Source organism: Chlorocebus sabaeus, chromosome 12 (assembly GCF_047675955.1).
Source record: "Chlorocebus sabaeus isolate Y175 chromosome 12, mChlSab1.0.hap1, whole genome shotgun sequence".
Taxonomy (NCBI): domain Eukaryota; kingdom Metazoa; phylum Chordata; class Mammalia; order Primates; family Cercopithecidae; genus Chlorocebus; species Chlorocebus sabaeus.
In genome coordinates, this window is record NC_132915.1 from 8923246 (window position 1) to 8947642 (window position 24397).

The window sequence follows — 24397 nt, forward strand, 5'->3', positions numbered from 1 at the left end:
TTGTAAAAAATACATATTTAAAATTACGCATCAATAATTATTAAGGCACAAGGTGTATCTGCAACTTTTACTGATTTCTTTACCGTCATTGTTTCTTGCAGCCCACATCCTCCTCTTCTTTGTATTCATTGTTTTTCTGGAATAATTCCTTCAGAGTGTCTGTGGGTGGTTAACTTTCTGAGTCCTCGCCTTGCCCTCCTACTGGGATGCTAGTTTGGGTGCATATAAGATTCTTGGCTCAATATTTCTATTCTTCAGACTTTTGATTATGTTATTTGTCTTCATGTATTTGGTGCTGAAATAGAACACTAACATTATTCCACGCCTCCTACCTTTTTAAGTAACCTGTCTTTTTTTTTTCCTACTCCTGGAAAACTTTTAGAATGTTTCTCTCTTTATCTGTGTGTCCTGAAATGAGGCTACTGTGTTCTATGAGTGCATCTTTCTTCACATTTCTCCTGGGAGCCATGAAAATGTGACCACCCTTGTCTCTAAACATTTTATTTTCTGATATTTTAATATTTCTTTTCTTCTTTTTAAAATTTTCTTTTTCTGGAATTCCTATGAGGCAGATGGATCTAAACTCTAACACTTTACATTTCCATTTGTGTTTCAGTCGTTTTGGCACTAGGAGATTTTCTGGGCTCCATTGTTCAGCTTTTATAATCCAGTTTTGTACATCTTGGGAGCCCACTGCTTGAGTTTTTTCTTTTTACCCTAAGTCAATAGATTTTTGTCTCTGTTAGCAAAAAAAAAAAAAAAAAAAAAGGTAGAGATGGAATGGAAAAAAATTAAACTCTCACTCCCAGTGGTGACCAATGCTTGAAAAAAAAAAGTGCTTTGGAATACACTGTAGAAGAAAAGTATAGACTATAATATGACATTTCAATAAGAATCTAAATCATTTTTGAGGAGTAAGGAAACTTCACAAAATGATTTTAAATCTCTTAAGAAAAAAAAATACAGGGGACAGCAGTTGACAAATAAACAGAATAGAATTCAGGTAAAAGTCCATACAGAAATAGGAATTTAATATACTGCCAAGTTGGTACGTCAGTTCAGGAAGAAATGGATGACTTATTATATAAGTGGTATGAACATGAGTGACAGTCCATCTGGCAGCTAAATATCATAACTCTTCCCGTATCCTATGTAGACCAATGCATTTCAAGTGAATTGAAAAGCTAAATGAAAAACATTAAATAAACAAATGAATGCATAAATGATAAATATTATTAAAATAAAGGTTAAAAGAATGTTAGTAAGAACTTAAGGTCAGGAAGACCTTCTTAAGCAAAACAAGACTCTCAGAAGCCATCTAGAAAACAACCAACATCTATGATTATAGTAATTACCTACAGTCATAATTTTCTTTTTTCCCAAAATACCTCTAACAACTGAAAGCAGTAATTTTTGTCAGATAAAATGTAGATGCCACCAAAAGAAAAATGATTGAATAAGAAGTTAACATCAATTAATCTAAAAGAAAAACATAAATAACTGAATTGAAAACTGGGCAGAAAGATATGAACAATCAAATAACAGAAAAAGAAATGCAAATGGCTAATAAGCATGTGAGAAAAATCACCTTATTAGATTTGAGGGAAATGCAAACTAAAACAGAATGAGTTACTTTTGCTTATCCTTGGCAAAGATTCAAAAGATTGACACTGCAGTCTTGGGAAGGACAGAGACCACTGTGCTTGCTTATGCACGGGTGCTGAGAGGACAAATTGCTGTACATCCTTGAGAGGGCAATTCAGGTCTGTGACATTGGTGCTGGTATTCACATTCACTGCAAAGGTGGTGCTGGTGGTAATATAACTCCAAGAAATTAGGCCCAGGCTATACATAACTCTGTAAAAGAAGTGGTGGTCTTTACGTAATTCTGTGACTATGTGTTAGTGGGTGGTAACCACATCACTCTTCAATATCTACATTGTGATATTTACATAATTCTGCAACCTCGGTTGTGATCTTAACATAACCTTATGACAGAGAAGCAGGGCATTATCCCAAAAATCTGTGATGCTGATTATGGTCATATTTATATAACTCTGCAATGCTGATTGTTATTGATGTGATAGTGGTGACAGTGGCATTCCCATGATTCTGTGCTGGTGGATGTGGTACAAACATCTCTCTGTTACGGTGTCGGTGGCACTTACATAACTGCAGTATTGTTATGGTATCCACATAATTCTGCCATGTTGTTGATGGTATTCATTTCACTTTGTGACGTTGATGGAGGTATTCACATAATTCTGTGATGTTGGTGGTGGTATTTACATAATTCAGTGATACTGTTCACAGTATTCACATAACTGCGACATGGAAGTCATAGTATTCATGTAATTCTGAGTGTTGGTATTGACATAGTTTTGCATCATTGTTTATGGTGCTAACATAACTGTGACATGGGAAGTCATGGTATTCATATAACTCTGAGTGTTGGTATTAACGGTTTTGCATCATTGTTTATGGTGTTCACATAACTGTGATGCCAGTTGTAGTTTTCACGTCTGTTGATGTTGTGGTGTTGGTGTTGGTGGTATTCACATATTTCTGCAGCTTTGGTTGTGGTATCCACACAACTCTGTGGCAATAGCCACAGTATCCATAAATTCTGTGGTGGTGGTGGTGGTTGTATTCACGTAACTCTGTGATAGTGGTGGAGGTGTATCCACGTCACTCTGTGATGTTGGTTGTATTCACATAACACCATGATGGTGGTCACAGACTGCAAAGTTTGTCATGGTGTTGACATAACTCTGCAACATTTGCTGTGGCATTGACATGATTGTGCAACACTGTGGTAGTGTTAGTCTCATAACATGGTGACATTGTTGTTGGTGATGTTTATGTAATTCTGCACTCATGGTTGTGGTATTTACATGACTGCAATATTGGAGTTGATGGTGGGGTTCACATAACTGTGAAATTTGTCCTAATAGTCCCATATTGCAACCTTCACCACAGTATCATGTAATTTTGCAACATCGATGGTGGTACACACATAACTGTGCTGTGGTTCTGCTGCTGATAGTCACATAATTGTGAAATTAATTGTGGTACTTGCCTAACACTGTGACGTTGGTGGTGGTAGTATTTACATATTTCTGCAATGTTTATGGTGCTATTCACATAACTGTGATACTGATCATTGTATTCACATAGTTCTGTGATGATTGTGGTGGTTGTGTTACTCTAAGTGCAAGAGTGGCGGTTGTATTCAGGTAAATCTGTGACATTGTCATTGCTGTTCATGTGACACTACAGTGTTGTTGCTGGTGGTCAATAACTCAATGACATTACTCATGGTGTTCACACAATCTTTTGAAAGTGGTCCTGGTATTTGCGTGACTCTGCAATGTTGGTAGTAGTAGGGTTGACGTGCATTGTGCAGTTCACAATGATGTGCATGCAACTCTGAGATGATCATGGTGTTAACATAATTATGCATTGGTGCTGCTGGTGATATTCACATGGCACTGTGGCATTGCTGATGATGGCATATACATAATTCTCTATTGGTGGCAGTGGTATTCACATGAACCCACGACATTTGCCATGATAGTCATGCAATTTTGCAGCATTGGCGGTTGTGGTATTTATAATATCTCTGACAGTGAACATGGTGTCAATATAACTCCATTGCAGGTTATGGGATTCACATAATTTTACATCATTTTCATTGGTGGTATTCATGTAGCTCTGTGGTGTTGGTCATGGTGGTATTCACAGTATTCTGTGGTATCGGTCATGGTCGTATATGGATAACTCTGCAAAGTTGGCTGTGTCATTCTAATAAATCTGTGAGGTTATTAGTGGTGGCATTGACATGACTCTGCAATGACAGAGGAGGCAATACTCATCTAACTCTGAGATGTCAGTCATGTTATTCATATATTCTGTGAAGTTGATGCAGGTGGTACTCTACTCTGGTGGTCATGATATTCATATAACTGTGATGGTAGTCATGGTATTCAAATAGCCCTGCAACTTGGTCGTGCTATTCCCATAATCCTGTGATGGTAGTGTGGGTGATAGTCCCATAACTGTATCATTGGTTGCCTATTCGCATAGCTCTGTCATGTTGAATGTGGCATTCACATCATGCTGCGACATCAGTGGTAGTGGTATTCACCTAATTTTATGATAGTGGTGGGGATTATATTCACGTAACTGCAGTATTACTGCTGGTGGTATTCTTATAAACGTGTAATGTTGGATGAGGTTGCAAATCATAACTCTGCAACAATGGTGGTGGTATTTATATAATTCTGCAACATTGGTCATAGTTTTCACTTAACTCTGTGATAATGGATGGAGTATTTGCATAATTCTGTGACTCTAGTCATGTTATTTATATAAATATTCTCATCCCCTAGCATCCATGGAGTGGTTTCAGGACCTGTAGGATACCAAAATCCATAGATGCTCAGATCCCTTATATAATATGGTATAGTATTTACATGTAGCCTGTGCATAGCCTCCTTTATACTTTGAATCTTCTCTAGATTATTTATGATACCTAATATAATATAAAGGCTGTGTAAATAGTTGTTACTATATTGTTTATTTGCATTACTTTTATTGTTTTTCTTTCTATTTTCAATCCACAGTTTGTTGAATCTGTGAATGTGGGACCTGCACACATGTAGGGCTGACTGTATACATCCATGGTAGGGCAGGTATTTACACAACTCTGTAATGGTGATGATAGTGTTAACATAACTCTGAATTGTTCATAGTTCTCAAATAACTCTATGGCATTGGCATATTTACATAATTCCACAATGATAGTGGTGGTATTCGTGTAACTCTGCCACGTTGTTTTTTTTTGTGGTATTTTCATAATTCTCATAATTCTGGAACAGCATGGTGGTGGTGGTATTCCCATAATTCTATGATATTGATGTTCATGGTATTCAGATAACTCTGTTGTCAGTTGTGGTATTCATATAACTTTGTGACATAGGTCATGGTTTTCACATAACTCTGCAATGGTGGCTCTGGTATTTGGATAATTCTGTGGCTTTGATGCTGGTGGTATTCACATAACTCTGTGACATTGGTCCTATTATTCACATGAACTCTTGATGTTGGTTGTAATCACATAACTCTGCAATGTTGATGGTAGCCTAATTCATATTTCTCTGTGACATTGGTCATGGAATTCACATAACTGTGATGGTGGTGGTGCTATTCAAATATCTGCCTTGGTAGTGGTATTCTCTTAACGCAGCCACGGTGGTTGAGGTATGCAAGTAATTCCATGATGATGTTTGTTGTGGTAGTCATATAACTCTAATGGTGTTAGGTATGGTAATCCCCTGAGTCTGCAAAGTTTGTTGTGGTCTTCACATATCTTAGTGACTAGTGATATTGGTACTGGTACAATGGTGGGAGTAATAATCACATTTATGGGTGTGCAGACAGGCTCAGATATTTTTTAAAATTTTATAAGAAGATATGACAAAGCCAGCCTCCAATTCACATTTTCTAAATAATTCAAATGCAGTTTTTTCTGTACCATACCATGAAATCTCCTCCTGCTAAATCTAAGGCATTTATCTAAAACATCTGTATCTTCAAACTCCCCAAGGGCTTTGGAACATAAATATTGGATCTAGTTCTTTATCCATAACTTTAGTTATGTCCATATACTTACACATGTACATTTTCATGTGTGAAACTGATCAAAATTTAGCTATACATTTAGATGTATAAATCTGAGCTTCTAAAAATTTATGATCATGCAGAAGAGGGCTTCTGATAAACCAAAGTAAATCACCTTTGAGGGTAATCTATAGTTCATAGAACCCAAAATATGTTTATTAGATAATGATATTTAATGTTGATGAAAATGTTGGTCATATCATGTTTTCATTCTTTCTCTAAAAATTGTAAACCTGTAGAAGCCTCATAAAAGACTAGAAATGCAATGTTGAGGTCTGGGTGGTAGTTTCATGGCAAATGTATGTTTAAACAATCATTGAATTAAACATTTAAGATCCTTGGATTTCACAGCATATAAGTTATACTTCCATAAAAGCTTTAAAAAGTGTACATCCAAATAAGATGAAAATACTAATACTAATTTTAGAAAAATCCAGTGTAGTGCCAATCCAACCACTCACGATATTTTCTTGTGGCTGTGAGTTATTGCTTTTATAGAAACAAAAACAAAGCCTCACCCTAGAGTTTAAAGTTAAAATGTGATTTAAGAAATATATATGGCTCCCCAAAATGCCCTTGTGTAGTTAGGAGTTGTCTCTTTATCTCAGCTCTCAGGGCTCACACTTTACATTTTTTCCCCTTGCAGTACTTGGGGTGCATTGAAGTTCTGCGCTCAATGAGGTCTCTTGACTTCAGTACAAGAACACAAATTACCAGGTAAGCTCTCTTGAAAATGGACTCCTGTGATTTTACTTCAGAAGGAAGGATTTCAGAGGTTAACAGCTGAGACATTTTTAGAGGAAAAGACCGGCCCTTGGAGGGTTGGTTACTGGTGACAGTGAGTCAGGACTGTTCTCACCTCAAGACATGGGCTTGTTCGTCCATGTTTGTGATGTATATCTCTCAACCACAGTACCTTGAAGGACACTCTGCCCTTGCACGCTCTTTTTATAATTTAGCTGCAGACATATGGAGCAGCTGAGTATTTATGTTTGTTTCTTTAATGTGTGAAACTGTAACACAAGATTGGTATTTTAAAATGTACTGAACCATGTACTTTTTAAAAAAGAAAATCAAGATGTCAAGAAAGACTTTCCAACAGTATACACAGAGAGTAAGATGCATAGAATTGGAAGCAGAAACAGCCATGGGAGTAGGTCATTCAGTAAGCAGACCAATTCTTTAAGGTGTCTGTGACTTTGAACAGGTTTTATATATTCTCCACCACCAAGTAGAATGAAAGCTTCTTGGGGGACAATATTTAAGCATTTTTAAAAATAAAATTTTATACTCTAGTATAGCTTCTAGTAGAGCTTACACCTTTAGAAAAATGCCAGTTTCAAGCCAGCTTGAAGAGGAGAACTGGAAAGCTAGGACAGAGTCTGTGAAACTGCTACATTTCTGTGGTCAAGGAGCTTAGGATGCTTTGGCACTTATGCAGTAGCTTAATTTAAATAGTGACCTCAGAAAAATGCCTCATATTTACTTTATTCAAATCATTCTATTGTATACGTTTGGATTAGCAAGCCAAGTCTAAATATTGAGCTTCAGGAAGCAACTGGTTGTAGTCATTAGCTGCTGAGAAACATACACACTTCAATTCTGTTGTAAGTACCATAATAGTACCTCTTTCTCCTCACTGAAGAAATTCATGGTCAAAGAGTTAATGTTTTTTTTTTTTTTTCTCTTTCCTAAGTGCCTTGAGACACACAGGTTATGAATGTACCAATATCAGCAATCTACATGAAGGAAGAAAGCCACCTCCACATATTTGTAGAAAATAGTTTATGAAAATTTCAAAGACAATGGAGTGGTATTTTGAATAGAGAGCACTGTGGTTAAAAGAGAAGCCTGAGTGTTTTCTTAGTCATTTATTCGTCTTACCCATGAAAAGGCATGCCAGTGGCATCATGGTGGGCAGAGCACTGTGCCAGTGACTGGAGGAATGTGGGAACTGTGTGAAATTGGTCATGTTCTCCTGTGTGGTGGTTGTTTTTAAAGGAATGACAGTTAATTGGGAGAGAACTGTCAACCATTCCTACTGGGTTCCCTTTCTAGACGCTAGGATTTCTGAGGTGATTTCATGCCATTTTAGTTCTCCTGATGTAATTATTAAGCATCTACTACTGATTGTGCACACACAACACACTGGACAATATGACTGTCCTGCTTTACTAGGCCTCTCAGTGTTGGAGAAAGGTGTGTACATAAATGATTGAGGGGCATTTGAGGGGCACAGAACAAGTCCTGCTCCTTGAGGTAGTGGTGGGGTGGGGGAACAAGTGAATAATTCCAGTTTGCTCGTTGATGAGAATACAACTCCTGGGACTCTCTGGGGTACAACCCAAATGGGCAGAAGTAATAATAACATTGTAGAAAAAAGCAGTTGGAACAGACATTGATGGGTTTGGAGGTTTTGATGTCTTTCTTCAATCCCATTCCATTTAGATTTTTGGGAAGGTGAAGCAGCATAATGGGGCAAATGAAGCATGATTCTTGTACTTAAGAAACTTGGTGTTGAATTCTAGTTGTGCCAGAATTGTCTTGGGTTTTATTAGACTTCTTGAAAGCTACATTTGCTTGTCTCCATGATGCTTTCTGTCTCTTTCATCATTTTTAGCACCTGACATGTTTCTTACTTTAGCTAATAGCTAGAGGTCACTCAAAGGAAACAATTTGACAAATCAACTTCAGAATGAAACCCTTTGCATCCAGTTGAAGAATACACAGCAATGTCTTATAAATGTAGCACACTGTGGAGCTTTTAAGGTCTCCATGGTAACTAAGTGTTAAACATACCTGTGATTAAACTCCACTGCCATGGTTTACTTTATATACTAAAGAAATTCTTGGAAGTTTATAGTTTATAGGGAAATCTAATGTCCTAATTAGGTTATATTATACAGGCACCAGGAAAACTGGTTTCCAAAGGCACTCCAGTCACAACTTTTATTTAAAAATATTTTATAAGCAGATAATTAGTCCCTATTTATCTGTTTAATTTAAAATTTTGTCCCTGCAGCTGAACTTCACTCCCAATATTTTACTTTGTATACAACAATGTGAGGACTCTACTTCAGAATTGAGGTGTTTTGAAAACTCCCCAGGAATATGCATAAAATCTTCTTAGTTTGAAAGCCAAATTAAACTTGTGAAAGGAAAATGTCTTTCTTTTGGAAAGGTATTTCATTTTGGTTCTTTTTCAGTGTATGGCTGGGTTCTGAGGAGACATTTATCACTGATGTCAGTGTGTGTGTATTGCAGTTCAGAGTGTTGCCTGCTTATCTTAAAAAAACAATGAGGCATAGGTATAAATGAAGGAACATGCGGATCAGCCATCAGTACATGAGTGGACTGAATGCTATGAAATTGCATATTTTTCTGTTGGATGTTTCATGGGAGAGACTTTGCTTAGAAGTTGGCTGAGTAACCATGTGATCTTGGTATGAAAGTGTTAAGCATTCAGTAGAGCTTTGAGTCTGAACAAAAGAGCAAACAAGCCCTGGTGAGATGAAGAAGGGAGCAGGAGCCTGGAGATGCCTGAAGATGTTGGTGAGAATCATAACCTGGCATGCGTGGTGGTGGTCTGCTTGCCAGCCCTCTGCACAGTGGGTTTCATCTTCACCTTGAAGGAGAGCAGGCCAGACAAAACCTCAGCACAGCTTCGCAACTCTGTCCACCCTGTCTTCTCTTCTAAGAGTTCGCTTGGAAGGCTTGGCAAAACTCAGTTCTCAAGTCACTTCTGGCTTCCAACATTCTATAAATACTCTCAGAAAACAGAAGCCCAAGGTAAAAACTTTTGCCACACAATCTTTCTACTCCATCATGTCTCTGAGCATCCTTATCCATGTGCATTCCATCCCAACTCTATGTATGTATTCTGTATGCATGAGCCTGGGTGTGCATCCTCGTGGAACTTCCTGAAAGGGAGGGGCCAACCAGACTGTATACTGGGTACCATGACCCGAGGGAGGGACCTCCTTCACCCATGTATCCTCTGCGACCCCTCTACCTCTCTCTGCAGACATTTCTGTGTTGCATGGACATTTAATCACAAGTTCATTTGGGGATGGAAACAATGCATATTGTGCAGTATTAAGACAGACTGCATTTACTAACAAGATATTTGTGTTGTTTGTAGAGGATTTCCTATCCCCAGGACCTGGCCTAGGCTGAGAGAAGCTGTGTGGAGTGGAAGATGGACATTGAGGAAGAAGGGCAGGTAAGGTCAGGCCTCCTTGGAACCACAGAGAATGTCAGAAGTTGAGGAATGCTTTGAAGATTCCATTACACCTGCCCAGTTGAATGATGTGTATTCCCATATACAGGGCAGTAGGATCTGAATATTTTTTTGTTCAGATTTTGTGGTAATAATTTCTTCTTTGAAAGTGGGTACCATGAACTCTACTAAGTGGTCATGAATTGGCTGTAGCTATTCTATGCTAAGGAAGGGCATTCTGTTGGTGTTAGGGTGACTTTCTCATTTTTGCAAACACTGGGATGTAACTCTGAAGAGTCGCATATTTGGAAATCCATTATATAAACCATGCTAAGATAGTTTTACAACTGGCACATGATATAGAAAACAAAGTGGACTTTAACTCATGGGCTTCTTTGGATCTGATAAGAAGTCTTACCCATAGATTAGATTTCAATTAATCTTCAATTAGACTTCAGTTATGCATCAGGGATAGGGGTGTGTGTGTGTGTGTGTGTATATATGTATATGTATATATATTTTTTGAGACAGTGTTTCACTCCTGTCGTCCAGCCTTGAATGCAACGGTGCAATCTTGGCTGACTGCAACTTCTGCCTCCCAGGCTCAAGTGATCCTCCCACGTCAGCCTCCTGAGTAGCTGGGACCACAGGTGCATGCCACCATGTCCAGCTAATTTTTGTAATTTTTTTTTTTTTTTGGTACAGTGGGGTTGGCCAGGCTGGGCCTCCTGAGCTCAAGTGATCCATTCGCCTCAGCCTCCCAAAGTGCTGGGATTACAGGCATGAGCCACCATGTCTGGCCAGGGAGAGGTTCTGAGAGATGCGTCATTAGACAATTTTGTCATTGTGCGAACATCATAGAGTGCACTTAGGCTAGATGCTCTAACCTACTGCACACCTAGGCTCTGTGGCACAGCCTGTTGCTCCTAGACTACAAACCTGCGCTGCATGTGACTGTACCGAATTCTGTAGGCAATTGGAACATAATGGTAAGTATTTGTGTATCTGTCATATCTAAGCATAGAAAAGGTAAAGTAAAAATACACTATTATAATCTTATGGGACTACCTTGATCTATTTGGCTCATCATTGACTGAAATATTTATGTGGTTCATGTACTTGATTATGATATTTCAGAATTCTTTTTTCACTGCAAAATAAACACCTTTAATGTTGGTTTAAGTTAAACGTGCCAGGGAAAGGGAAAGTGAATCTATTTTTGTAGATTCTCTGAGGCTGGTTGAATCTCGGAATTAGAACAGAGAGCAGTCATGTGAATTACCCACCACCCTACCCCACCCCCAACCCTGATCCCTGTGCATTTGGGTGGTGCAGAATGTCTAGCTTTTGGATTTTAGCCTTACAGGCTCTTACTAAATGTGCTTATTCTAAGCATGTTTCATGGTCAAGGCTCTCTCAGCCTGCACCTGCAGAGGGGTGAAGCCTGGCAGGAAGGGGTTGGTGCTGTCTTGGTTTAGAGTCCTTTTTGAAAACAACAGCTTGCCTGTGTGCATGTGCATCCTGCCTTTGGAATAAAGCAGGCTGGATGCCTCCACTTCACTTCTGCACTGTTACTCTGATTTTAACGCCAGCTAGAATAATATCATACCCTTGTGTCGCCTTCATGGGCGTTTGTGTGCAAAAATGCATTAGACATAGGGGCGCAGGGATTACGAGTCCTCAGGGACCACAACCCAGGAAAGAAGCCCAGAGTCACAGGGCAAGGGGCCACAAACTCACCGCAGGCATGGGATACTACCCCAGAAACATGGAAGAGGGTCGCTGCCAGCCTGGGAGATTTCCCAGAGGAGGGAGGGAACATTTAAGCCAGAGTGAATTTCTCCCCCAACAATATGGCAGATGTACGACTTGGGCCGAGTTCTCCAGCCAGCCCATCAGGGTGACTGGACTGTAGGTGGTCACTCCTGACAGTCCCTTAGCTGGTCCAACTCTGCAGCAGTTCTAATGCTTGCCAAAGAGTAGGCACCTGAGTCAGGCTCAGCGAAGGACCATGGAGACAGTCTGCATCCATTAGGCTCGAGGTTCCCTGCTGTTAGAATACCAGCAGAGCCCTGAAACACAAGGATTGGAGCTCTGCTTCCTCCAGGCCTCATTCTGCTCTATTTTCATGTTCAGTCCTTCAAACATAATGCATCTAGTGGGTTTATTTTCATTTGTGAGGTTAAACAGACATCACTGTGGAAATGTCTGATCCAGTTGTGGTGCAGGGAAGGGCCCCACAAGCTGTTTTCTTGGTTAGACCAAAGGTATCTTCAGCTGCATTCCCCCAGCAGTCCCTGAGACTTGGTGCGAGGAGCCTATTTGGGAGGATACCTAGGGAGCAGTGGCAGGGGTGGGCACAGCCAGTGGGAGGGGAGAACCGCCCCCAGGACCATTTGGAGCAGGGTCCCGCTGTGGGCGCTGGGCCCTTTGGGGAAGTGTGTAGGAACTGGGGAAGCTGGCATGTCTGCTCGCCCACTGCCTCCCCTCACTATTGAAGGACAGTCCCCTGCTCCTGTAGGCTGCCCTGTGTGGGCTGAGAAAGCTGGAGAAGCCACCACTGGAGTGGCAGAGACCAGGTGCAGGCACTCCCGGGAGCATGGCAGCATTTACGGGACTGTGCTTGCAGCTCAGAGTGTCACGGCCTGCCAGGCAACAGCGCTAGCTGGAGCCATGCAGTGTCAGAGCACTCGGCTCCCATGTCTGACTCTCTAAATCAGATTTTGGGTTGAGGCGCCTCTGAACAGCTGCCTGGTCCAGTCTTTGGACAGCAAACTCCTGACCACTTGGAGCAGAGCCTGTTGATGTAGGGTAAGCTTCCTACTCTAGGGGGTGAGGAAAGGGTTCCTGGGTACTAGCCCACACTAACACTCAGTAGAGACACTCATTCCACCAATGAGATTGACCTCTCTAGAGCTGGGGTCCTCATCCAGAGAATAGGGATGACACCCCCGCTTCAAGGCTTGTTGAGAGACCTAGAAATGAGACCTGAAAGTGCTGGGGCCGCACCTGGCACATAGTAGATGTTCAATAAATCTGCACGGGGTTATTACCATGAATCTCCTTTTGCTACTCACTCCTGATAAAATTCTGTGTATAACAATTTCAATTGCTGATTGGTATTGCTATTATTAATATCAACCAGTTCAATCCAGGGTGTTTTCTCTAACTGAAAAGAAAGATTGGTTTGATGCAACAAGCTGAAGTTATTGAAAATACGTGGTGATGTGGCATTAATTTTCACTTGAGCTCATATTATCTAGTATTTCATTCTGTGTTCCTGCTTTACTAATTCTAATGATGAGGATGAGGATGACACTAGAATGGACACTGCACTGCTCCAGACACTGCACTAAAGTGTCATTCATACATTCAACAGCAAGCACTTACCATGTCTAGTCACTGTTTAGCTATTGAAGATAAAACACTAAGTAAGTTCTTACCTTCTGTTGTGGGGAGAAGGAAATACACAAACATATACCTAAGTAGGATATCAAGGTGAACCACGTGAACATGCCATTTTTATAGATGAAATGATCCAAATATTAGCAATTTTATATAGTTCAGCACAGTAATTTCAGATAGCGATGAGGGTATGTGTGGTCTTTTCTCAGTAACCTTGGGAGGCAGATTGTATGTATTTGGGGGATGAGGATACAGGATCAGAAAGTTTATGCAAATTGTCTAAGACCAGATAGCTAGGAAAAGGCAAAGTCAAGATTTGAGCTAGAACAGTCTGAACCCAGAGACTAAAGTCAGGAGTAGCAGTTATATTGCTGCTTGAGTAAGGGGGCTTGCATCCTTCAGAAAGGCAGGAGGACTGGCAAACCCCACAAGTACAGAGGGGCATCATTTGGAGGATGGAAATTACCCGCTAATTACAAGACCATCAAGATGCATTTCCTGACCTCCATGGTGTGATGGTCTTGAGCAGGGTACAAAGAAAACGAGTGTAAGGGTAGAGTCTGTGAGAGGCAGTTGCAGTCGGCTGGGATGCAGCGGGCAAGTGCACGTAAGGAGAAGGGTCAGCTGTGGGGACAGTGGGGCCTCTGTGAAGACTGCACTGCCTGCGTTCACCTGACTGTGCTCATCCCAGGCACGGTGACGCCCCTCCTTTCTGTGCTTCAGAAACTCTTAGTCGAATTTCCCCAAATAGTAAAAGGATATGTAACAACATAGAAACCTTCTTTCAAAATTGAATATGAATGATTTATAGAAAAGATAACGCACTCACTACCTCAAATAGCAAATGAAGGGTGGGATGGGGTGGGGGAAGGTGGGATTGGTGGGTGAGAGAATAGATAACCTGAGGAAGGATGGGCTTGGTGTGGGGAGGAAATGGGAGACCCCCAGGGTGCTACCTAGCTCGAGGTGGTGATAGCAAAATACAGAAGGTCTCTGTCATCACAGCAGAGGGAAAGTGCTTCTCACCTAATGTGGGCTCCACTGCGGCACAAATTCCTTTAAGAATCCGTCAGGTTGGTTGCAGAGGGGCCACGGGGCTGGGCTGTGTTCTGTAGGCACTCTGACTTGGGACAGGGCCCTCAAAGATTTGCTACACATACTTAAATCATTTCATTTTCTAGAATAGTGGTTCTCAGACTGGAGCATACGTACATCAAAATCACCTGCAGAGTTAGTTACAACACAGATTGTTGAGCCGACCCCACAGAGTTTTGTGATTCAGTAGGCCAGAGGTGTGAGAAGGTGAACTTCCAGCAAGTTTTCAGGGGTTGCTCATGCTGCCCATCCAGGTACCCCAGTTTGAGAACCGGTGTTTTAGAGTTCTATTTTTAACTTTAGAACCATTTGCAACTACCGTCTATGAAACCACAGCTTTGAAAACGATTCTGTTTATTTTTTTTTCAATTGATCCCACTCATCCAGAAATTTTAAAAATGGAGAACATAGATGACTTGGTGACTGAGAATGGTTTAAATAGAATCCACAAAATGAATCCGTGGTGTTCATTCCCCTACTCTCCTTGAGAACCATCTGGCATGGAGCATTTTTATAATCCTCATGCCAGAAGCACATTTGTGTCACAATGTACCTCTCTGACTGCTCCTTTTCTGTCTCTTCCTCTGAGTTCACTTATCTCCCAAACATATCATTCCATAGGGATCCCTTTGTTCCTGACAGAGGCAGCCTCTGGTAGTAGGTTTAGAGTCTGACTGTCTGGGTTTTCATCTAGGCTCCACAGCTTTCCAGCAATATGACCTTGTGCACGTGACTTAAGTCCTCTGTTTTTCAGCCCCCCCATCTTTAAAATGGAAATCACAATGGCACCTCCATCATAGGGCTGAGAATTAATTGAGCTAATGTCTGAAAAGCATTTAACATGCTGCCTAGGAAATGCAAGGGCTCAAACATGTTGACAAATAGTGATATTCTCATTTTTATTTTATCCTCTCCATATTGATAATCTCATTGCTTCAAACAACACTTCCAGGTATGTAAGTCACAGATCTCTATCTTCACATCCGAATTTTCTCTCAAGGTCCAGGCCTGGGTTATAGTAGCCTAGCCTGCTGGACATCTTTTTGGAGGCAGCCAAGCAGCTGCTGAGTCCTGAGTCCTGGCTCTGCAACATTACTTCTCGTAACTTCCCCGATTCTCCCTTCCAATACTGGAGTCAGGCTTGGCTCCCATCTCTGAATTCTTCTTGTAACTGCAATCCACATGGTCTCCCAAACTCAAAAGCTTGGAGTTGTTTTCATCTCATCTTTCTCCCTGTTCTATTACGAATACCTGTTGATTCTCCCTCAGAAGCTCCCTTGTCATTTCTCTCTTTTTCCTGTCTCTCTCTCCTTCAGTTTCCTTTGTTCCTGCCAATAGGTTAATGTACCTCAAACATATGACTCCCTATTAAACATTGTTGCTTATCTATTCTTTGCTGAACACAATGAAAATACTCTTAACTTAGCATTCAATGTTAAGTTCCACTTGCCTGGCTGCAGCACACCTTTCCAAACATTCCTCCCAACTCCCATTCAGTGTATCCTCCACACTGAATGCCTGCTGTCCATTCTCTTGGTCCACAGTCCATGCCCTACCATTACCTTCCAGCTAAATATTCAGCCACAGATGGATTTACTTTTGTCCTGAGCTACAAGGCCACTATGTCCGTATTCATCTAGACTTTGATTTCATTGCACATCATATTGAATTTTCAAAGACACAGACCATTTTTCATCTACTTTTAAAGACAGGAAGTCCTCACTTAACACTATCAATGGGTTTTTAGAAACCGCAACCTTAAGTGAAATGGCATATAACAAAACCAGTATTTTTTTCTCACCAATGGTATAATGAAATGACTTTGCTGTGCATAGTTTTGCTTCAAGCCAAAGTTTCCAAAAACCTATACATGACATTAAGTGAGGACGTACTGTATCATCTGCTGTTAAATACTTCATTATTTTATAACCACTAAAAAAAGAAACACTGCCAATTAAAATATGACACAACGCTTTCTTATCACTTAGAATCAGTCTATATATATTAAAAACGCTATTTGGGGTTATTACAGACACAGACACAGACATATCATTATAATACTTGTACATCACTTTTTTTTCTTTTTTTTTCTTTTTTCTTTTTTTTTTTTTTTTGAGATAGAGTTTCGCTCTGTCTCCCAGGCTGGAGTGCAGTAGCGCAATCTTGGCTCACTGCAAGCTCTGCCTCTCAGGTTCATGCCATTCTCCTGCCTCAGCCTCCCGAGTAGCTGGGACTACAGGCGCCCGCCACCACGCCCAGCTAATTTTTTGTATTTTTAAGTAGAGACAGGGTTTCACCGTGTTAGCCAGGATGGTCTCGATCTCCTGACCTCGTGATCCACCCACCTGGACCTCCCAAAGTGCTGGGGTTACAGGTGTGAGCCACTGCGCCCGGCCATCACTTGTACATCTCTTAAAAGGAAAATATAAGCAATATAAAAAAGGTATTGCTAAAATTTTCTTCAAATTCGGAGTCTGAATATACAGAATCATTTCTTGATCCAGAGTCATTACCATCTATTTTTTTCCTAAGTTTTATTGTCCATTAGGTCATTTGAAGAGCATTGGAAATGAATAAATTTGGAATATGAAAAAAGATTGAGGAAATATTGAAAACCAAAGGTAGTTTTTAAAAAGATCAATGCCACTGATAAACTGCTAGTTAGACAGATTAAAAAGAGAGAGAGAAATTCAAATGACCAATATCAGGAACAAAGGAGAGGCCGTCATCCTTACAGTTGCTGTAGACACTGAGAGAATAATAAGGGAAAACTTGATGCTAATGAATTTGACAACTTAGATGAAAGGAACAAATTCTTTGAAAGATACAACTACCAATGTTTGTTAAAGAAAAAATAGATAATCTGAATAGGCCTATATCTGTTAAATAAATTGAATGATTGTATAAAATTTTTCAGAGAGAAAACTCCAGGACCAGTGCCACTGGTGAATGCTACCAAACATTTAAGGAAAAAATAACATAAATTCTCCACAATCTTTTCCAGGACATAGGAGGAAACACTTTCCAGTTTGTTTTTGAGGCAGTATTATCCTGATACCCAAACCAGACAAAGGCATTACAAGAAAAGAAAACTTATGAACCTAGACACAAATGCTAACAATATATAAACAAATTGGATCAAGCAATATGTCAAAAAGAAAATAATGCATTATACCCTGTTGGGGTTCTCCAAGGATTGTAAGTTCAAGTCAACATTTAAAAAAATCAGTGTAATTCCCCATATTGGCAAATTAAATATACATACATACATATATATATATATATATATATATATATATATATATATATGAAAATCCCAACAGATACAGAAAAGCCTTTGACAAAATTCAACACACATTCATCATAAAAACTGTCAACACACTAGGAATAGAAGGAAAGTTCCTCAATCTGATAACAGGGCATCCACTAAAAATCTACAGCCAATATCATAGTTAATGGTGAAAACTGAATACTTTCCCTCTAAGATCAAGAACAAGGCAAGTCAATGCAGTAAGGCAAGAAAAAAATAAAATCCATTCAAATTAGACAAAAAGTAAAAACATCTTTTTTCTGCACATAACATGGACATCTACATAGAAAATCCTGACAAAACTACATGAAAGCTATTAGAACTAATAAGTGAGTTTAGCAAGGTTTTAGGATACAATGTCAAAATACAAATATCAATTGCATTTCTATAGACTAACAAAGGTCAATTGGAAAATAAAATTGAAAACTGACCATTTACAATAGCATAAAAACATAAAATATTTTAGTGTTACATTTAACAAAATATGTGTAAGAGTTACATGCTAAGTACTATTGAACGTTGAGAAAAATTAAAGATCTAAATAAATGGACAGATATACCGTGTTCATAGACTAAAGACTCAGTATTGCTAAAATGTCAAAACCTGGCCAGGCACGGTGGCTCACACCTGTAATCCCAGCACTTTGGGAGACTGAGGTGGGAAGATCACGAGGTCAGGAGATCGAGACCATCCTGGTTAACACGGTGAAACCCCGTCTCTACTAAAAATACAAAAAAATTATCTGGGTGTGGTGGTGGGCACCTGTAGTCCCAGCTACTCGGGAGGCTGAGGCAGGAGAATGGCATGAACCCAGGAGGCGGAGCTTGCAGCGAGCTGAGATCGCACCACTGCACTTCAACCTGGATGACAAAGCAAGACTCCCTCTCAAAAAAAAAAAAAAAGTGAAAACCTTTCCAAATTGATTTATAGATTTAACACAATTCCAATAAAAGTACCAGTCGGTTTTTTTGTAGAAATTGATAAGCTGATTCTTAAATCTAGAATAACCAAAATAATTTTGAAAATCAGTTCAAAGAGAATTCACAGTTTGAAGTCATCAATAGAGTGTAGAATCAGCATAAGAACAGACTTAAATGAAGTAATTCTAAGTAATAAAAAACAAGTAATATGTACAACAATGTGGATGGATCTCAAAAACACTATGCTAAGTAAAAGAAGCCAGATACAAAAAGCTTCATACTATGTGATTCCCTTTATATGACACTCTAGAAAAGGTAAAACTGTAGAGAAAGAAATTAGATCACTGGTTACTAGGATCTGGAAGTGGGGAAAAGAGATATTGATTACAAAAGGAGCATGGAGAAACCTTTTGGGGATATAAGAACTATCGTATCTCTTGATTTGATGATAGTTACGTGACTATATGGGTTTTTCAAAATTCATAGAACTGAGGATGGGCATGGTAGCTCCCAGCACTTTGGGAGGCTGAGGCAGGATCACTTGAGGCCAGGAGTCTGAGACCAACCTGGGCAACATAGTGAGACCCCTATCTCTGCAAAAAATTAACAACAGCAACAATAAAACCCTCATAATTGAACATCTAAAAAAGGTTTATTATACCTAATAAACCTGACTCTTAAAATGTTCTCAACTTTTTTGGAATTCTCTTTCAAACTAACGATACCCGTTCTGCAAGCTTTGATGCATATGTGCAGGAAATGGTAACTACCTCATGACTGCCGCCTGGCCCACAGCGATTTCAGAAATATGAAAAAAAATACGCATCTTGAATCAGTTCTAAGTGGTACCTTCTCTTTGCAACCAGACTTTAAGACCCTTGAAGGCACCATCTGAGTTTGGCTTTTGCTTATATCTCATGGGCTTTTAATGAACATTTATTGGGTCAATTAATGAATTCTACAGCAGAAAAGCTCCTTAGACCTGAGCTAATGGATAAGGTTGTGCGATGGGAAACATAGGAAATGCACAGATAAAAATCAGGCATGATTTAGAGAAAATAACTATATCTTGTGGATCAAAATGCATTCATTTTTTCTGATTACAGAAACACCAACGAATTAATATGTGCTTATTGATACAAAATTGGAATGACCTCCCATCCACAAACTCAACACTGTTAAGATTTTTAAATATCACATTTTAATTCCAAGATGCACCCTTTTCAGTTGTTAATATCTCTGAAATCGATGCAGTTTATATTCATGGTGTCTTCACAGCTGCTTCTGCCAGGCCCATGGCAGTTGTATAGTTGCTGTTGGTCTTGAGCATGGGCACACTTGGAGCTTTTGTGTTGACAGAATCAGCTCAGTGATCAGTACAACATCATTTCAGGGAATGACAGTCCTCACTGTGGGCCAAAGTCCTTTCCCTGATCCCTTCTGGAAAGGTCAAGCGTTAAAGCTTACAGGATAGACTTCAGTGGCTTGGAAGAAAATACTGGAAATAACCATGAATATTCTTTTGAAAAACTGCTGTATCATCTACATTCTTGGTGGCTCAGAGGATGATATTGCATAGAAAAACACAAACGTGAACAATTCTGAATCAAAGGGTTCAGAAGTGTTGAAATTGGCATGTGGAGAAGTTGGAGGATAACTTTAACTTATTTCACTTACCTATTTGTTTTTATATATACAAAAGAGTGCTATAGAATAAAAATTGATCCATTAGCAAGTCTAAAAGAGTTCTCTAAAAGTGTAAAGAAAAAGCCTAAGTGATAGGAAAGTGTTGTGTCATAATCTTATTGACTATAGTTTTTCTTTACTTGTGAAACATAAAATATGATCTATTTTACAATCACTTGCTCCTTCGATTCTATTAAATATAGCTTGTAATTTCTTCATTTTTTCTGTGCATTTTCAAACTTTCTATATGATTTTAAACTTATAAAAGAGATACAAGAGTACAACAAAGGAATCCTGCATATTTCCTTTTTTTTTTGAGACAGAGTCTTGCTTTGTTGCCCAAGCTAGAGTGCAGTGGCGCAATCTCGGCTCACTGCAACCTCCGCCTCCCGGATTTAAGCAATTCTTCTGCCTCAGCCTCCTGAATAGCTGAGATTACAGGTGCCCATCACCATGCCTGGTTAATTTTTGTATTTTTAGTAAAGATGGGATTTCACCATGTTGGTCAGGCTGGTCTTAAACTCCTGACCTCCACTGATCTGCCCACCTTGGCCTCCCAAAGTGCTGGGATTACAGGCGTGAGTCACTGTGCCCAGCCCAAATTTTTTTCTGAACTACTTAAGAATAAGTTGGAGATGTCATACCTCTTCAGCCCTAACTAGTTAAGTGCACGTTTCCTGAAGACAATATTATTTTCCTACATACTCACAGCACAATGATCAAGTCAGGAATTTTAACACTGACAGAACACAATTACCTAATTTAATAGTCTAAATCCAAATTTCATCAATTGTTCCATAATGTCCTTCATTGATGGTTTTATTCCTTCATTTCAGGATTGTTTAGAATCACACATTGCATTTTGTTGTCACATCTCTTTCGTTTCCTTGAATCTGGAATAGTTCTTTAGCCTTTCTTTGTCTTTCTTGACATTGACATTTTCTGAGAGTGCATGCCAGTTATTTTATAGAATTTCCCTCAATTTTAATTTGCCTATTGCTGTCTCATGATTAGCGTCGGGTTATGCATTCCTGGCAGGAGACAATAGAAATTGTTGTGTCCTTCCCCAGTGCATTATCATGGAGGTACATGATGTCCTCATTACCTCCAATATTGATGTGGCCCAATATTGATGATGCCAGCTTTGATGATTTAATTAAGATGGTATATTTTTATATGCATTTTTGATATAATAGTGTTCCAACTGTATAGAAAATGTCAGATTCATCTTTCCTCCTTTAGAATCAATCATAAGCATTTGCTCATCGTTAAATGCTATTAATATTTTTTGTTTATTATTGGAAAAGCACAAAGTCTAAAGTGTCTAAAAGCAATGGAGATTGAACCCCATTACTTTGCAAACTTGGGTCTGAGATTCCTTGACGAACCCATGGGGAGGCGTCCTCTGGTGACCCACAGAGGTGACAGGCAGCCCTCAGAAAAGGCCTGTAGGAGCTCCTGGCCCAGCACATAGTAGGTGCTCAATCATTATTTGTCAGAATCTTACATTTTCAGGAATCCAGGGGAATGACTAAAAATGAAGCAAGCTGCTTAGAGCACCAGCTCAGAAGATGTGACTCATGAGACAAACTCCATGTGAAAAAGTTATATTCCATAATTCTTCCTTCCTTTCTGCCCCCAGGGCCTTTTAAAAATGAAGATTAGTGCATCTGCATCTGCTTAGCAGGATGGAAGTCACTTATTATAGAAAACACAGCTTCTTTTGTTTGGCATAGTGCTTTGATATAAAGTCCTTTCTCTTCATGTTTTCGTTTTACTGCTTATAACCTTGAGAAATGAAGACTTGTTATATAAAGATTAGGAACTTATAGTTCCTTTTGAAGTAAAGCCTTTGAGCACTGAAAATTGAATTAAATTGGCCAATCTGTAATTTCCTATAATTTAGTTAAATGCAATTTAATACTTAAAATAACTGCTAAGAGAGATGTACTTTGTTGGATGTTGGATCTGATCCTGCCTCCTCTGATGAGATGGCTTGTGGCCTTTTTTTTTCAAGAGAGCAAGCACCTTCTGGGCGCTGCCTGCTGGTGTCCAGGGCTGGTTGGTGGCCTCCTTGCTGCTGAGATCCTCTCGTGACCCAGCGGTCTCTGCAGTGCCCTTTCTGGTGGACCCTGGCTGGTCCACGCAGTTGAACACCTGCAAGGATCGAGTGCCTTCCTGTCACCATCACGCATTCTCTCTGGTACTTTTATGAGGTTCTGGCCATTCTGTCTTGCTCTCTTCTGTTTCAACAAAGCAATCTTCACTTCCCCATCTTGACATGGTCGATCTTTGGGACCAGCTGTCCTGTGCATTTTAGGATGATTAGCAGCCCCTCTGACCTTCACTCTCTAGATGCCAGTAGCACATCTCCCCCTAACATTGTGACAGCCTTCAGACTTTGCCAAATGTCCGCTGGGGGTTAAAATAGCTGCACCACACTAACTTACATTCTTTAGAAATAAATTGTATGGCATTATAAAAGTAGTACATACATATGCACTAGAGAAATTTTAGAAAACAAAGAAATATACAAAAAGAGGGCTTGGGGTTTTCAGTTCATTTTCCACGTATTTTCTTTTCAGTCACACTTTATACAGAATCTCGTGCCCCTCATTTTCCTCTTATGAGTAATATTAAGTAATCATGTCAATACATTAATTTAATTGTACGTTATATGCATATATTAATATTATCACTGTCTAGCCCTCCAATCCATTTGCTTAGTGTTCATGGAAATTAGCTTTAAGCCCTTGTACATTTAGTAGGAGCGGAGTCAAAGCACAGATCTCCCTTGGGGGTGCACTGGATGGAGCCTGCCTCACGTCTCTGGGCTCCTGGAACCCCAGGGACCAAAGCAAGTAAGGATTTCCCGGTTTTCTAGGAATCTCCAATCATCTCATGCCTACTTAGTAGCAGGCAACATTTTTACATGTTTGGTTGAATTCTTGTTTTTATCTGAACAAGCCTCTCTCATGTGTATTCAACGTTTGTGCGGGTAGTTGAAGAGAACTGGCTCCTTGGAAATCTATGTGCATAGCTTCCTATGTGTTATTTATTATTTTTTAGCTGTGGTTTGTTTACCTCTGAGGCAGCACTTTCTGACATGTGGCCAGACGCCCACAGAGCCTTTTAATAGCTGCGGAGGACAGGGAGCGCTGAGGGATGCTGCCTCGGTGTCCCATGAGGAACATGTTATCATCCAGGTTTGGAAGTGTCTTAGCTCAATTATTTATAGCCTCAGGCAGGAATTCTATCATTACAGGCATGAAAATGCATTGCAAAGTGATGATGAATTTGGAATACTGGAGGTCTAATTTTGCTCAGAAGGAAGAAAGAGAGAAAAATCAATATGAAAGTCAGTCTGTCTGTCCTTGCCCTGGAGTTGGGGGTGTCAGGCTGCAACTGAGCCCTGTGACTGTGCCCACAGTTCTTGGTGTGTGATTTTTCTGGGAATAGTTTTTTTTTGGCTTTTACTTAGTTGCTACTTATTTTTAAGTTGTGGTAAAATATATATCACATAAAGTTTACCATTGAAACCAGTTTTCACGGTGGCATTAGGAACATTCACATTGTTGTGCAGCCATCACCACCCTCCATCACCAGAACTTTTCATTTTGCAAAACTGAAACTCTGTCCCTGTTAGACAACAACTCCCCACTTCCCCCTCCCCCCGCCCAGTCTAGCAACTCCCATTCTGCTCTCTGTCTCGATGAATTTGACTACTCTAGCATCCTCATCTAAGTGGAGTCATATAGTATTTGTCCTTTTGTGACTGACTTATTTCCATCAGCATAATATCCTCAAGGTTTATCCATCTTGCAGCATGTGTCAGAATTTCCTTCCTTTTTAAGCCTGAATAATATTTCATTGTCTGCATGGACCACGTTTTGTTTGTCCATTCATCAGTTGAGGATTTTTGGGTTGTTTCTACCTTTTAACCAGTGCGAATAATGCTTCCATGAACATGGTGTACATATATGTGTTTGAGTCCCTGCTATCACTTATTATGGGTATGTACTCAGAAGTGGGGTTGCTGGATCATATGGCGATTATATGTTTAATGTTTTGAGGAACTGC

General features: G+C 39.8%; 1 protein-coding gene across 2 annotated transcripts in view; it reads left to right on the plus strand.

Annotated features, from left to right (window-relative positions):
• The window catches only part of SHC3 (SHC adaptor protein 3), a 305086-nt gene that overhangs the window by 194083 nt on the left and 86606 nt on the right, over nucleotides 1-24397 (plus strand). For both annotated transcript variants that reach the window (XM_073021453.1, XM_007969707.3), the window contains one exon: nucleotides 6329-6399. In XM_073021453.1, the coding sequence (XP_072877554.1) occupies nucleotides 6329-6399 (71 nt within the window). The remainder of the gene's footprint in view (nucleotides 1-6328; nucleotides 6400-24397) is intronic.